The sequence below is a fragment of the Alternaria dauci genome, chromosome 2, assembly GCF_042100115.1.
Source record: "Alternaria dauci strain A2016 chromosome 2, whole genome shotgun sequence".
Lineage (NCBI taxonomy): Eukaryota > Fungi > Ascomycota > Dothideomycetes > Pleosporales > Pleosporaceae > Alternaria > Alternaria dauci.
In genome coordinates, this window is record NC_091273.1 from 3484122 (window position 1) to 3499801 (window position 15680).

Here is a 15680-nt window from a genome sequence, read left to right on the forward strand (position 1 = left end):
GTCCGATCCGATTCCGCCGTGCATGACGCTCACATGTCTGGGCAAACATGAGAAGGTACCGCGGGACCAACGCCATGCGGCTCAGCGCCAGGAATGATCGCTAGCGCCTACACGCTTACCGGCGTCATGGTGTAACCTCGTTGAATGAAGCCTTGAGCGCAGAGACTGCAAACATGGCTCGCAGAGCGTCCCTCGCTCCATCTCTCTCCACCTCTCTCCATGTCTGGCGCGCGCAGTTGTTGAGAAGGATCAAACATGAACAATGTCGTCGCGTTAGCCGGATTCCGCTAGGCGCGATTGCTCTGCCTGCTTTTCTTGCTCCACTATGTCTCCACACCGTGTTTGTAAGCGTTCTGCATTCAGCGCCTTGGCCCCTACTCCTCGACTCCGCCGTTGCACCTTCCACTCCAACGGGCCGATACCACCTGCGTCCGCGCCCTTTCCAGCGTCGTGGTTCACTCCGTTCGCAACAGGAGTCATCGCTGTAGCCGTGCTACCATGTTCTACACAGTCATATTCCATCATTCCCACGTGAGCCATTCTGCGTCCTTGCTCAGCCCTGTCTTGGCGTCGGTGTCCCGCTGCGGCTTCTGTTTCGGCAACCCGACGGCGCCCTTTTGTCGACTCATGCTCGCTCATTCTAGACTCATTCACGAATCTTCGATGCATCTCAACCCTATCTTGGCCCAGAATTAATCTGTCTCTCCCGCGCTTTTTCCCATTTGAACCACGTCGCTTCAGCCGCACGACTAATCATAGACCGCTTGTTGCTTTCCAGATCGACACCGGTTGCCAAGGTGTGCCAATAAACTCTCGAGTACCAACACACCATCGCAACGTTTAATCACTGTCCTCGCCTATCTTGTGCATATGTAGTTGCACGTCCCAGCGCGGGTCAGCACTATCGCATCAATGGCATCCCTTCCGCTACTACACGAGCGCTGATCGCATAACGACATTGCTTAACAAGCATAACATAGACATGCCAGTCGTCTTCTCTTATCGCCATAGTTGCCCTTGCTACCTCCCCACACGGAGAAACAGTTTTCCCGCCATCAACCGTATACGGGTCCTACTTGCATCTCCAAAACTACGCCTTTGCAAACAAGTGTAGCTTACACTACTAGAACTGCACCAACACAGGCACATTAGGGACTATAATTGTCTCCGAGTATGGCAACCCTTGATATCGGCGTCCGACACGAGCAGACACGAGCAGACACCCATTTCATATCTGCGGACCTCAGCTTCATGTCTACTAGGCTGCTTCCAGCCAGTAGCATGTGGCTGGAGTAATCAACACGAGAAGCCAAGCTGCGGTATGTCACGGACGACAACCACCACCCACGCAACGGGAAGTCATGTGAAAGCGCCTCCTGTATTCAGACAATTTCGCTGTCATTGGCTGTGCTGTCGACGAGGTTCAGCCACAGACAAGGCAGACACATTAGGAGTGCACTCTAATAGCTCACCGATGAAGCATCATCAAAGCCATCGTAGATCAACCTCACACGTCTCTCGTGTGCCTTTGTCTTTATTCGTCTTCCTCGCGACCATGGGCTGTGTTGAGGTACGATAGGTAAGGATGCATGACTCTACATATAAGCCAGAATGTGTGGCGGCTGTGTATGATTCTACCAGAGACTATCCACTTACTCATTGTTTACCCAGCTATTATCCAGGCCATATCGCGCATCATCAACGAACTTGTAAACCCTTGTGAATCTCCCTTCAACATGCCTTTTCCACCCATTCGATTCGCTCCTTTCCAGATCTCGAGCGCACCGTCGTCCACTCGAGCAACCACACAGCAACCTTCCCAGCAACCACACGCGTCAGCAATGTGTTCCACTACATGTGCGAATTCCAACACGTCAGGAAGCTCTACGTCAAATACAGCCAATTCAAATACGACATGCTCGCAAGATACCAAGTGACCTACCAAGCTTATTGCGAAGGCACTAAGGGTCTATTATTCCGCTTCACATATCACATTTCTTCACTCGCTCAGGAAGTACCAAAGCAGTACAGCACCCGAGTAACGCAACCAGCACTTGTGGTTAGCAGCGGTTGGGACCAGATTGCTTTTCTTGGTATTCAAGATTATGGCTTCAATACAACTACACAACCATCCAGTATCATCTCCAGTATTGCCCATGCATCTGCCGTTCCCCTCTTGAACTCTTCTAATCATGCCGCATCACGAAGCCTATTCCTTCTGCACCGCGACTCGCATCCGCACATCTCAACTTAAAAAACACCGCACAACTTCAAATGTCCCACCCCTGAACAATGTACATCGTCAAGGCCCTCAGCACCCTACTGCCCCTCCCCTCATTACAACGCACGAGCATCCATGGACCCATGTCATGTCTTCCCGAGCGGGCGGACTTCGCGATTACAAATACGAGATGCCTACTAGCCCAGCCACACTGAAAACGGCGAGTAATATTACGACCGACTCGCATGGTTATTACGTATCTACATGGCTTAGCTCTCGAGTATAAAATACGTACGGAGCTCGGGGTTCCCAGTTGGTTCGGGGGGGGGACATGAATTGCAGCCCGCAATCAACCTGGGTGATCGGATGTAAGAAAGAAATGACTATATTCCATGTAAGGATCTGCGCTGCAGGATGGCATACATATGCTCGTGGAGGTGGGGATGGTAGCCTTGAGATCTCCATGTTTTCGTCCTTGTTCAACTTGTTCACAGGCGTCAGCATAAACGGGGACAACAACAACAACAACAACATCTAGATTACGGAGTTCGACAATCAGACAATTAGCCTGAAATGTAATATTGAAGAGTAACAAAGTAAACTAAACTTGCAGCTTTTTGTTTTCTGCCAAATACCATGACCATCGCAAAAACGAACGACAAAAACGATAATCTCCACCCCAAGACAACGCATTCTCTCGTTGCGACGCCATGCCATACAAACCAATATCGAAAGCAACACTAGGAAATTATTGTTTGGGTATGTTATAGTCCAGGTTCCAAAAGTACATCCTTGCTTCAACCCACACGTCTTCGCCAAGTCATACATCTTCATCTTTCCTTTCTTATCCTCGTCATCGTATACGCCAGCTACATCTCAATCCTCAATACCAGACACCCACCCCAAAAAATCTCCCAAAATAAATAAAAAAAACAACAACAACACACCTACCTCTTCTCATCCACCTGCATACCCGCTTCAAGTGCAGCTGGTGTCTTCTCCCTCGGCTCTTGACCCTGACCACCAACACCGCTCGACACACCCTGCGGCCTCCGTCCAATACGCGCAAGCCAGCTCTCTGCACTCTGTACCGTACCATCAACAACCGTAGTAATCTGACCCATCATATCCAGTCCCTCTTTAGCAAATGCCAGCATGCGGTTCGCGCCTCTAACTTCATCACCCCCGGCGTGCTCATTGTTCGCATTGCGACCCGCGAGCTGCCATCTCTGAGGTACAGAAAGCAATTGTGTGCGAACCACGGTTTGTGCGTTTTGCGGAAGAGCACCGCCCGTATAGCGCGAAACCGATTGAACGACGGATTGCAGCGTTTGCCAGATATCCGACGAGAGAGCCTTGATGCGGTCGGCAATTTTGCGGACTTGGTCGTCCTTGTCCGCGGTGTCGGCGAGACCCATTTGGGCCATGTTGCCATTGAGTTGCGTCTTCTCATCCTGGCTGCCCGACTGCCTTTGGTTGTCAAGGGCGGTTTCGTATTCTTCGAGGACCAGCTTGAGCGCGCGCATGACGGAGTCAATGTGGGTCGTCGCACCGCGAAGGAGGCCAAGGCAAAGTTTCAAGGAGCGAAGAGATGTCTCCGATAGCGCCACACCGAGGCCGGATGTGGTCATGATAAGCTGCGTGGACCAGTTCACGCGCCGGTCTTGTGGCGTGTTTGAGCGTTGTTCTGGCGATTTTTGCGACGTGTTCTGTCCAGAAAAGACGGCCTCTTCATAGTTTGGAGAGCGCTGGTCATCGTACGCAGGAAGCGACTCGGTGCATGATGATTGCGAGCCGCCTCTAGTTCGTGAGGCTGCGGCAAGCGCATCGTCGACGTCCATGGCATCGTCTGCCGGACTAGCAATCCTTTGCCTCTTGCTTCTGGAACTCTCGCCATCTCCTTGCTCGAGGTCGCTGGGCCGTCTGTCTCCTAGGTATCGTCGCAGACTCTTCTCCATGCCTGTCCTTCTACCCACAGACGACACTGTATTGACCATTGGCGATCCAATGTTGCGCTCAATGAGCTCAGCGCCGTATTGAACTAGTCGCGGAGTGTATCCTTTGGTCGTGTTGTATGCTGAGATGGAGCCGTTGATACCGCTCCCAAGCCATGGGTGATTCGACGTGATGAGGGAGAGGAGCGGCTCTGGGGGTTCAGCTGTAGATTCGCGAGCAGAAAGCGTATGGGATCGTGCTGTTGGCGAGCGAACAAAGTCTGCGACGGTCGGTTAGTATGTATCTAGTATTGTAGACAGCAACCGCAACGCCATGACGACGTACCTGGATTCCCCAGTCCACTCAGCGCCTCGGCAGCCAGCCTTACATCGGGATCGTCCATACTGACACTCGTCTCTCGTCTGCTCGTGTTCTCGCTGCGCACACTCGCTGTATCCATGGGACTTCCCACGTCCTCGCGCGGCAGGCTCTCTGGCGCTCGTGGGAAAGCGGCATTGTTTGGCATTGGCAGCCTGCCCCATTGCGACGCATCGTATTGCGATCGCGGGCTGAATTCTATCGAGTTGTGTGGAGTATGACGCGCCTTGGTGTCGGGCAGGTCCAGCGACCTGATGCCCGGCAGCCTGGCATGGTCAGAGACATGGGTTGGAATATGCGTCGGTACCGAGGGGAGATGCAGCGTTTCGGGCTCGTGTTGTGTGTATGCAGGCGGCGGGGCACGTTGGAGTGGCCGTTCCTGCTCCATTGTAGGGAGGCTCGCAGGACCGTGACGTTTATAATCCGACCAACCCTACCCCTCGTCTATCTATCTGGGCGCAAACGATACACGCAGCTGTGTCGCTGCGACTCGTCGTAGCAGATATTTCGAGTTACGCTATGTCCGTGAGAGCCGTCGCAATGCCCAATGAGGGTGCGGAGGGAGCGTCTCGAAAGGGTATTTATCCTCCGCGGAAGCGTAATCCGACGCCCAAGTGCCGACTCGAGGGCGCGATGATGTCGTGCAAGGGGATGCGAGTTGACAAGGACACGCTACACGGCGGAGCAGCTCTGGGTGACAGTCGCAAAGAAGGGAAACGGTCGCTTATCGCATGGCTGATCCAGAGGCAAGGTTTGAGGGATGACAGCGCGAGACGCCCGGCAGCAAATTGGGGATCACCACAAAGCCGTGATTCTCACATGTCAATCCTATCACATGTTACCAATGATCCACTCCCGTCCACGCCACACATGCTTCTTGGCACTCAATTTCGAGCAACACCACCCACCGTCTGGGCAGCTGAAGCTGCCGTTACAGCGAGCACGAGATGGATTGACACAAATTGAACTTTCTCACAAAAGACGCCGACGCATTGCGACGATTTGGGGCCAGCACGACGATACCAAGTCAAGGCTAACGACAGAACTCGGTTCATGGGGCTGCAGCCAATCACTGAGCTTCCGGCACCCTCTCCTCTCCTCTCCCTATTGCACGTGTAAACTGCCCAAGCTTCCCCACATCAGCCCTGTCTGCTTCCGATGCCCGCACGACGACACATTTACAGCACATGACACGAGACCAAATCATTGGTTATTATGCATCATCTTTCGTTCGAGTAGTTGCTACAACGTGCTATACCGCCCATACCAAAGCCAAAGACCAACACCGGAGTTGTCGTAACGCGAACCGACCAACCATGCTCTTCCATGCTTTTATCGTAACACGGGGCGACACCAAAGTGCCCGTCCCCACACATAGCAATTACAAGAAGATAGAAAATTGTAACCCTCCAGGGTGATGTCGTGCCAAGAAGGAAATTGCTAAGAAGCCTGGCCAAAAAGGTGGCTCCTGTTGACGAATTATGCCAGGCCTGAAGGGCACACCGCGCTGCATCAAGTGTGACTGCAGAGCAGTTTGACTGCTTCGACAGCTAGGGGCCGTTGGGCATCGTCCAATGCTTCAAAAAGCTCCATCTGCCGCACGGCGCTCCGCATATCCTCTGTGCTGTCGAGCCTACGCCTTGCGGCTACGCGTCGCACGTCCGTTGGGGGTGCCGCTGGGAGAAGCTCCTGTAGCGACACCGTTAGTGGCGCCAGCACGCGTGATTGAGAGACGCCTGCGCGCTTCACCAACAGTCGGCAACTTCTCATCCTTCATCTCAATCAATGCGCTTGTAGCCCTGCGGCGGCCCTTGGGCACCGGCTTCTTGTACGTGGCGAAGTAGAAGGCGAGGAAGAGGAACAGGTACGACGTGATGATGCAAATGCCCGAAATGGCAGCGAACTCCTCACCAGCACACTTGCCCATGTTGGGCAGGTGCGGCCAATAGGTGCTTGTGAAGTAGGTCCACGAGGCGAAGTAGATGAAGCCTGGAGGTTGTTAGTTGCTGTCTTATGACCTGTGTGAGCAAATGGGAAACTTACCGATATCGAGAACGAATTGGGTAATCTGGCCAATGGTAATGTACTTCTTCCACCAGATGCGGATGCCTCGCGCGCTCTGGAAGTAGTACCAGTACATGACAACGTGGACAGCCAGGTTGAGCGTAATGACAGGCCATGAGACAGGAGTGTGACCAATAAGCTGGGTGTAGCAGAGGAGAGCGGTCGCGCCGTGGTGGTAGGTGTGGAGGAAGGCTGGGCTTGTTAGCAATGCAACATCAAAGCCCAATTCGTGTGTACATACTCAATGGCTTCTTCTTCAAGAACAGAAAGCAAGTGTCGATCAGCTCCAGAAACTTGGTGAGGTAGTTGAGCTGTGGTTGTCAGTCCAATTCTCAGCCAACATGCAACGTAAGCACTTACGTAGTAGAGAATGACCAGCTTGTCAGTCCATCCGCCCTCGTGGTCACAGATGGCGAAGAAGAGACCTTTCCTGGCAACCGTGGGGATCAGTTGCTCGGCGAAAAGGAGCAGTAGAGTGCCGCTGATTGCCGTGAGGTAAAAGTTGTGCACCTTGAAGAGGAAGTTAAGCTTGAAGGGCTCACGGTTGCGCATAAGCTCCCGTCCACCAAAGATTATAATGTAGTATGTGATGAGCGTCACGACGCAGACTTTGAATGTCGAAAGCGGCGTCTCTCCTTGTACGAATCGAAAGTCCTGGGGCTTGTAGCCCACGATGGGCTCGAAGCATTTCTCGAAGATGGGCCATAATGCCAGGCCAAAGGGGCGGTCGAGCGTCGGCGCGCCGAATTCAAGCCAGTCCGGGTTACCCATTGTGTGCGTATACGATTATGGGGCGCGATGAGGTCGGTGTTGTGGTGTTCAGAAGCCCTCGCTGCGTGGAATTTAAAGGGTTGGGCCTAGTCGAGGGACTAGGTAAACAAGGGAAACGCGGAGGACGAAAGGCAGGCAACGGCGACCAAGCAAGGGCGAAGCACAAAGGAACGACGAGAAAAATGTGAAGAAGTAAATCTCACACTGAGCTGAATGGAGGTGATGCGCAAAAGGTTATGAAGGGCCAGCGACTAGTTTTCTGGCTGCGCCGGAAAGGAGGTCGGAAATGACTGCTGGGGTTTCCGCGTCTCCCGCAGATGGGCCCAACGCGCCGTTGCACGTCCAGATTACCACACATTGCAGACCGAGGCGATTCACTTGTTTGCTATTGGCTACGCTACTGTATTGCTCTCCTTTTACATTGCTGTTCGCTGCTGGCAGACGCTGTATTACCTTGGCCAGATTTTGCAACCACCGCGCTGGATTCAGAGAGTGGGTATTCACGCACAGCTAACCTACAGATATTCACTTCTGCCTGCTTCAAAGACGTCCGGCATGTGATTTGATCGAATTCGACCTCACTAGCCGTTGCTACGATGCAGTGCAGAATGCTTCGTCAAAAGTCAGCGCCTGTCTGACGGAAGACTTGGCGTTCCGAAAGCCGAGCACCCCTTTCGAAGTTAGCCTGATCTTCCAAAGCGACTCGTATGGGAACCCATGCGGCTCCTTGTATGAAGATAGTATGGCTTGGGGATATCAAGGCCCCTTGCAAACTTTCCATTGCGCATGGATCGAGGCGAGCAGAATGATCGCCGATGCTGTCAGTGGATATAAGCCTACAACAACAGACTCACAATTACTCATGATCTTAGAATCCGCCATGTCTCCTGCCTTTTGTCCTCCTTCGCCAATCTGACTTCACATGCACAAAATGGGCATCTTCGAAGAAATCTTTGTATTCCGCGTCTATCACTATGAAGAAATCCCTATTCAGCCGTCTTCCACAGGAAACGTCATCCGGAACACCCACGTGAAACGTCCATGTTGTTTTGGGAAGAACCAAAGAAACCGCGACGCTTTGATGCCAGATAAAACCACATTGATATCGCAACTACAGCCCAGCCTGCAACAGGCTAGCAATGAATCAAGACGACAAAAGGAGAAGAGAAGATATGCTCCCCAGAATCAAGAGCTAATGACCCGAGTGATTGTGCCTCCAGAATTCGACCTTGCACGCCCACTGGGTGCGCGTGACGAGACAGCGTGGCCAGAAGAAGAGTTGGGGCGACTGTTGCTACGCGGTCGACCAGCCGAGCGGCGAGCACTTGACGAAACGTGGTGCTCCCCTTGCGAAGTATGATGCCGTCGCTACAAAGGCGCAAAGCACAAACACGTCAGATCCACCTGAACCGGAATGCAAGTCTTGGACAACAAGGAAGAAAACCTAGGAGTCTAGGAATAGAATTAAGAGTACATCGATTCGGCCGCAGAGAATGCTCATCCAGAGTTCTAGGGACTTAAGAATCAACGTACCGAGGTTTGGCTGCCTTGACGCTCATACTCCTTCGGCCGCCTCTCTCTCGATGCTGTTCCGTCGTCCTGTAGGCGGAGGTTCTCCAATCGTGACTCCGAGTCGTCCATGCGCATCGGGTCGACGGCTGATTTCTCTGCCGTGCCGTTTGAACGTGATTCGGCGAGTTTGGCAAGCTTGTCCCAGCGGTCTTGTCGACTTTGCTGTCTTTGAGTGGCGTTGGTTTGTGACTCGGCGTAATCATGTGAGCAGTCATCGAAGAGTTGCGGGTTTACCTCCATGAATAGCTTCATGGCATTGTATACCATACCATGGATTGTTCTGAATGCATAGTCAGCAAGCAAGCAGCCTCACCCGAGTGCATACACGTACCGGTTCCAGTGACCCTTTGAGTTTTCATATAGTGGCGCGAACATGATGGGAAGGATGACTTCGACGTTGTCACTAACAAGGTTGCAGAAGTACTCGTTGTTCCAGAAGTACAATGCTCTCTCGGCGACCTGGAAGTGGGGGCTGGCGACAGATTTGGCTAATTGGTTGAACAGCGGCTCTTGTACCTTTGCGAACTCGGCGGGGTCCATAACCTCGAAGATGTCCTCGACCTCGTTCAGAAACATGACCTCTTTGGTACTGTTCACCTTTGGCCAATATCGGAGAAGACCCAAAACAACCTGAACATGTAAGCCTAGCCTATTGGATCTGGCGTAAGTCCCTACCTCTTCTGTCAATGCCGCGTCCTTTTCCAAGAACTGGACAATGCAATACGCCAATTGTGGATGGTACATGCTCAGACTCTTGACTTTGTGAAGTGGGATGAGCACCCTGGTGAGAAACAGCTTGTGCTCCTCCTTCAGTGGTAGAGCAAAACCGTTGATTATGGATCCGAGAATCTCGAGAAGCTCGGCGATACCGTTGAAGCGTTCCGTCTCGTAAATAAATTGGAAGAAGACATTGTTGATGGAACGGCGGATGTAGGACCGGAGGTTGAGAAATTTGCCGTAAATGCGATGAAGTGTGGTCTTCAAGAAGTCGCGTTCTCGGGGGTCTTCGGAATCGAAAAGCTCCAGCAGCTGCTCACGTTAGCCTGGTGATGTCAAGAAGACGACAACATACGTACGTTGAGCACGAAACTGTGGTCCATGTACGCCTTGGCAATATTTGTGTTGAAATCCTGACTTTCAATGAATCGAAGGAAGAACTCGTAAACGACCTGGATGTGCGGCCATGCCACTTCCAACACCGGCTCGTCTTCTTCTGGGTCAAACGCCTCGCCTTGAGGGTTCATAGGGGGTGGAATAGGTCGGAACAGGTTCTTGGCAAACATCTCGACGACGCGAGGGTACATCTTCTCGGTGATGACCTGGCGATTGTTGGCAACATAGTCGAGCAGCTCATGCAGGGCCAGACGCTTGATCTCCTTTGACTTCATATCGCCACTAGCATCGTTGAAGTCGAAGATGATGTTGCATTGGTCGATCTTTTGCATGAAGAGTTCCTCCCTCTTGTTTGGAGGCACCTCGTGGAAGCCAGGAAGCTTTTCCAGCTCACGCTGGCGCTGGTCCGAGATGTCGAAGCGCGATGAGTGTTGCCTCTTCGGGGTCCTCATGCCCTCGATGTTGTCCTTGGGCGTCGCTTGAAGACGGTCGAATATTCCCGACTTTTGGCCCGCCTTGGGAGGCGCAAGATCGCCGGGCATCGTCTCGGCCGCGCCAGGAGGGGGTGGATGCTGCAGTGATGATTAGCCCACCGAATATGTGTCTACTGATGCGCAAGTACTCACAGGCGCGCTTGGGCTGATGACGACGCTGGGTGCAAGGGGCTGCCCCAGCCTGGAGGGCGTGCCTGGACCAGCAGCGCTGGCATTACCAGCAGCACCGGGATTCATCATGCCCTGTCCGCCAAAAGATTGAGGCCCGCCGGCAAGCGAACCGGAAGCAGGCTGGGGGTTCTGTTGTAGCGACGCAATGTTGGAGGAGGCACCGTCGGCGGCGGGCTGGCTCTTGCTGCGCGCATCCGTGAGCTGTGTCTGCGACGAGGAAGGCGTAGCCTGGGCAGAGCCCGAGGGCGAGTTGGAGGCAGCCAGCGACGGCGATGCAGTTCCAGAGGACGAGTCCTTCTTCTTAGATGACTTGCTATCCTTGCTTCGAGAGAGCTGTTCGGACTAGACATGTTAGCCTCCGCGCATAGAGAGGGGTAAGGCGGTGCGGTGTGCTGCCAGGGTCCACGGCGAGGACGGGCAACTTACGACCCTTTGCCTGAAGCCCTTCATGGCTGGTGAAATGCGCCCACGGCCAGGTTAAGCGCGGCGGCGGTCTTGCAGAGACGGGCGTCCGAGATGGAGGCTGGCCTTGGGGCGTCTGGGGGGACAGGTCGCAATTCAAGAGCGCCAATGGAGGGACGAGATTGCTGGCGCACGCACGGGGAATCGGACACAGGAGAACGTAGGGCTCAGGCCGACATGGAGGAGAGACGCGTGAGGTAATAGATGGTGGCTAGTGTAGCCGTCTAGGATGGTGCACGGGGAGTCGGTGGAGGGAGGAGCTTTGCGAGAGGGGGCGTCAGATGGCAGCTGGGGCCCTAGCAACGTGCGGGTGACGTGTGGGCGCTTTGTCGGAGGGAAAGGCGTTTCTTCTAGAGCTGGAGGGACAAGTTGGAGCAGGTCGTCGACCGACAACTCAGTGCTGCTGCCAGACACACAGCATCGGGTGATTCGCGCTAACTTAGCCGTCTTGTAGCTAGCGAGGCCGTGCGTTCTGGCGGCCAAAAGCCCCTCCGCAGCCGTCACGACATGACGCCTGCGATTGTGGAGTGACAGATGCTGAGTGTGAAGCATTGAGTGTGCAAGCAGGAGGCGTATCATCTGATCTGCTACTCCAGCATCACCAGATCGGTACCTGTCTCGATTTAGGCCTGGGGAAGCTACGACGGGCCTTTCACTGCGTCAGGGTCTTCAAGAACCGTATTGAATACGCCACAGACATATAAACACTTCCTCACTCGCACATACACCATTGAACGAGCAAGATACTGAAAGCCCCGTGATCATCACCACCAGAGAATCTCGAGCTTCAGACTCTGCGCTGTGTAGAACAAAATGGACGATACTGCGTCAACCACCGAAAGCCAGCATGCGCCATGGCTACCGATCCCATCACGTGCCGTCTCAGTCGTCGAACACCCGGCCATTGTCAAAAACGTTGACAAAGGCATTACCTCATTAGGCGGGCCCGTGAAACTGAGCAAGGTCAGCGGCGGGAACAGTACCTACCGCTTTGGGAGAGACTAACAATCGCCGCAGGGCTTGCGATCTCGACTGGAAACCACGACCAACGCCGAGGGTGACGATGAGCTCAAAAAACTCATATCCGTCTCGTTGCGCCCGGACGATCCCTTCGCCAAGCGTTTGCTGTCCACCCCTGTGAGGACGAATAACCTCCTGCTCAAAGTCACTGTGCCAAAGCGAACGGGGCGCAAACGAAAGCGCGGAACCTCGGGCCCTTTTCTTACTGAAGACGAGATAGGCAGCCATGGCAATGGAGGCTCAAATGGCAGTGCAACAACCAACAGGACGTACGTGGATGCATCAACCATCTACAGGAGTTTGCAAGACAATGCCTTATCATACAAGGTCGCTCTGGCAGGCGTCGTGGATGAGACCCATCGGTTTCGAAGTGTGTCAACACCGTTCACCGCAGACACGACAACGACTGACTGATCTTCAGATATGCCAGACTTGCAATGTGCTGCTTCTCATAACAAGATCATGGTTGGCCTCCGGGACCATGTCCTGCCAAAACGATGCAAGTACAACCCAGCTGTTCTCCAAATACTATTAACGTTATCCTAGACGAACAGCTGAAAAAGTACAATATCAACACGGCGGCCGGTGCAGACGTTACGCAGAGCGTTGGGCCGTCTCCAGAATTCATACAGATGCCCATCGCTTTCAACTATCGGTTCCAGCAAAACTCCAATGTCAAGTATACGGATCAAGGTGTGGTCAATATACAGAGAAGCCTGGCCTACAACGCATACACGATCGTCAAGCCCACCGACGAACACGTACCGACAGGACCACGACCAGGTCTTCCAGCCGAGAGAGATCTTACGCCTTACATGCAGTCGCTGATCGCTAACATTCGAGCCTTACTTCTGCAAAGACCCATCGTTACCCGCCAATTGCTATACAACAGGCTTGGTTGGGACAAGCGAACAAAGCTTCGGCAAGCAGCCATATATTGCGGATACTTCTTCGAGAGCGGGCCCTGGCGAGAGGCTCTAATACGATGGGGCGTTGACCCTCGCAAAGATCCGGAATGTCGCAAATACCAGACTGTATCGTTCCTGTCTTACATCAAGTCAGGCACGTCCAAGCACCGCGCTGTCTTCGACCAGCATGTCATGAAGCTGGCAAAGATGGCCCCGGAGGAGCTAGAGTCTGAGCACACTTTTGACGGCTTCAATGTCTCCCAGACCGGCAATCTCTTCCAGTTCTGTGACATTACCGATCCCCTCATCGCCAAGATACTAGCTACAAAGGATATTCGAACGACCTGTGCACCGACATTCCAAGGATGGTACCACGTGGGGACATGGGCCAAAGCCACCGTAATTTTGAAGGACAAGATGAACACCATCATCGGCGGTGACAAGCCTGACGACAGCATCTACCAGCGCATCCTCACCTGGCCTGAGTTGTGGGATGACAGGGACATGGCTGCCCAATACAAGAGTGAGATTGACGACCGTCAAATGCACCACGAGAAAAGGAGGGAGCACCAGGTAATGCACAACGTGCGCTGGGCTGCAAGAAACCCTCGTTACGCTTTCGAAAAGATGGAAGCGCGTGACGAGCAGGAAAAAGAGACCGGGGAAGAGCAAGAGCCAGAGAACGTCGATGTTCCTGAAGACATGACAGAAGATCCTGTCCAGCCTGATACCATTCTGAACGCAGATATCGGAGAGGCAGAAGATGAAGAAGACGAAGACCAAGATGGCGACGCAGACGAAGATGATGATATGCAGGTCGATAACAGGGAAGAGAATCTATATGGTAGTTCGGAGGAGGAGGATGAGGATGAGGAGGAAGACAGCGATGGCGCAGTAACGTCTGTTCGAGCGACATCAGAAGGACCAGTTCCATTTGGTGGCTATTACAAGGTATAAAGCGATCAGAGATCCTATGGTACTGAAGAGGGTGGTGTTCAACAGTCGCAACTTTCGCGTTCATGACAGTGCTCTTATCTAGCTACAATCGTGCTTCAAACCCATAGCCCGAGGTGAAGACTTACTGTCGAAACCACTAAACAACGTTGGAAACATTGCGCGTCACAAGGAAACCAGCACACCTCCATGTTGGACCATGCAAAAACCCGTAAATCAATCTTGTCCATGAGCAAGTCAAATATTGCTGGTGTAGACGGTGAGATCAAGCCCAACTATGCCGTCGGTCTCTGGGACCCACTAATATGCTTGGCTTTGGCGCAACTCGGATCGCCTGAGCTTTCGTTTTCCATAACCTCACGCGAAATCGCACCACTGACACCACCACCCATCGACACATTACCGGCTACGCACGCCCAGTAGCTCCGAAATCACACCTCGTAGCTTACCATCAGCTCTTTACATCACAACATGTCCTTCGCCCGCGCCGCGTCGAAGGTCAGCCGAGTGGGCGTGCGAGTCCCGGCCTACCGAGCGACCCCCGTTGCACTCAACACCCAGCGTGCTTTCTCGCAGTCGGCTGTCCGCAAGAGCGATGCGCATGCCGAGGAGACGTTTGAAGAATTCACGGCCAGGTACGACACATCCAAGGAGGGGCTATAGACTAGGACGGACATGGAGTCATGCAGGAATAGTGGAGAGCCATTGAGCGCCATTGGTGTTGCCCGAAGCTGCAGTGCTGACTTGTTGTTCTTCACTACAGGTACGAGAAGGAATTCGAGAAGGTGAATGATGTTTTCGAGCTCCAGGTATGTTTGTTGTCTCCACGATGTGTCCCGCACCGGCATCACCCGATGTGCTTTGGGCAGTTGTAGACTGGCACAAAGAAGACCAGCGAGCTGACAATCGCTAGCGAAACCTGAACAACTGCTTCGCCTACGATCTCGTCCCCTCAACCACCGTCATCACCGCCGCTCTTCGCGCTGCCAGGCGTGTCAACGACTTCCCCTCCGCTGTCCGTGTTTTCGAGGGTACGTTACATGCCATACCCCATAAATTCAGCCCTGGAATTTCCACTGCGAAAGCGCGCCAAGCAGATTCAGAATATGACGCTATTTTGGCATTGGACCAACCCCGAGATGTTGATTACTAACATACGTCACAGGTATCAAGTTCAAGGTCGAGAACAAGGGTCAATATGCAGAGTACCTCCAGGAGCTCGAGCCCATACGTGAGGAGCTCGGCATTCCTCTCAAGGAGGCCCTGTACCCCGATGAGAAGTAGAGAAACAGGTTGAGGCTGCGCATATCCGCTTTCCCCATGTTCCTACTCCACATCTTGACATCGAATACCATGGTGCGGCTCTCCAACAATGTAAATGTCAACACTTGAATTTTCTTATCTTAGACGGAAAGGCCGGATGCGGACGTTGCGGTCTTGTACACATATGTGATGTTTCTCCTTTGCATACATGATTACGTCAAACCGCGTATGACTGGGAGGCTTTGGTGGTAAGCGAGGCGATGGCAAGTAGATGGATAAGAGTATACCTATTGTTTTGAAGCCCAAGTCGAATGTGATGTGATGTGTCGTCTCGGGTGCAGTGAACTGACAAAC

General features: G+C 53.2%; 5 protein-coding genes across 5 annotated transcripts; 2 read left to right on the plus strand and 3 right to left on the minus strand.

Annotated features, from left to right (window-relative positions):
- Positions 1-2833: 2833 nt before the first annotated feature.
- On the minus strand, positions 2834-5320 carry ACET3X_003174 (uncharacterized protein). The gene is made up of 2 exons (XM_069448420.1): positions 4502-5320; positions 2834-4436 (listed from the first exon to the last, which is right to left on the minus strand). The coding sequence occupies exons 1-2, from the start codon at positions 4920-4922 to the stop codon at positions 3169-3171; spliced, it is 1689 nt and encodes a 562-aa protein (XP_069309721.1). The 5' UTR covers positions 4923-5320; the 3' UTR covers positions 2834-3168.
- A 421-nt stretch (positions 5321-5741) lies between these two features.
- Positions 5742-7604, minus strand: ACET3X_003175 (uncharacterized protein). The gene is made up of 4 exons (XM_069448421.1): positions 6959-7604; positions 6840-6909; positions 6578-6790; positions 5742-6523 (listed from the first exon to the last, which is right to left on the minus strand). The coding sequence occupies exons 1-4, from the start codon at positions 7367-7369 to the stop codon at positions 6168-6170; spliced, it is 1050 nt and encodes a 349-aa protein (XP_069309722.1). The 5' UTR covers positions 7370-7604; the 3' UTR covers positions 5742-6167.
- A 950-nt stretch (positions 7605-8554) lies between these two features.
- On the minus strand, positions 8555-11169 carry ACET3X_003176 (uncharacterized protein; the record flags this gene model as incomplete). Its single annotated transcript, XM_069448422.1, has 7 exons — positions 8555-8737; positions 8903-9221; positions 9273-9571; positions 9617-9970; positions 10018-10626; positions 10681-11061; positions 11146-11169. 7 exons carry the CDS (start codon positions 11167-11169, stop codon positions 8555-8557), a joined length of 2169 nt encoding a protein of 722 aa, XP_069309723.1.
- Positions 11170-11994: 825 nt separating this feature from the next.
- ACET3X_003177 (uncharacterized protein) lies at positions 11995-14066 on the plus strand (the record flags this gene model as incomplete). Its single annotated transcript, XM_069448423.1, has 4 exons — positions 11995-12144; positions 12199-12571; positions 12623-12700; positions 12748-14066. The coding sequence occupies 4 exons, from the start codon at positions 11995-11997 to the stop codon at positions 14064-14066; spliced, it is 1920 nt and encodes a 639-aa protein (XP_069309724.1).
- Positions 14067-14534: 468 nt separating this feature from the next.
- ACET3X_003178 (uncharacterized protein) lies at positions 14535-15347 on the plus strand (the record flags this gene model as incomplete). Its single annotated transcript, XM_069448424.1, has 4 exons — positions 14535-14698; positions 14827-14872; positions 14977-15094; positions 15229-15347. 4 exons carry the CDS (start codon positions 14535-14537, stop codon positions 15345-15347), a joined length of 447 nt encoding a protein of 148 aa, XP_069309725.1.
- Positions 15348-15680: the final 333 nt, after the last annotated feature.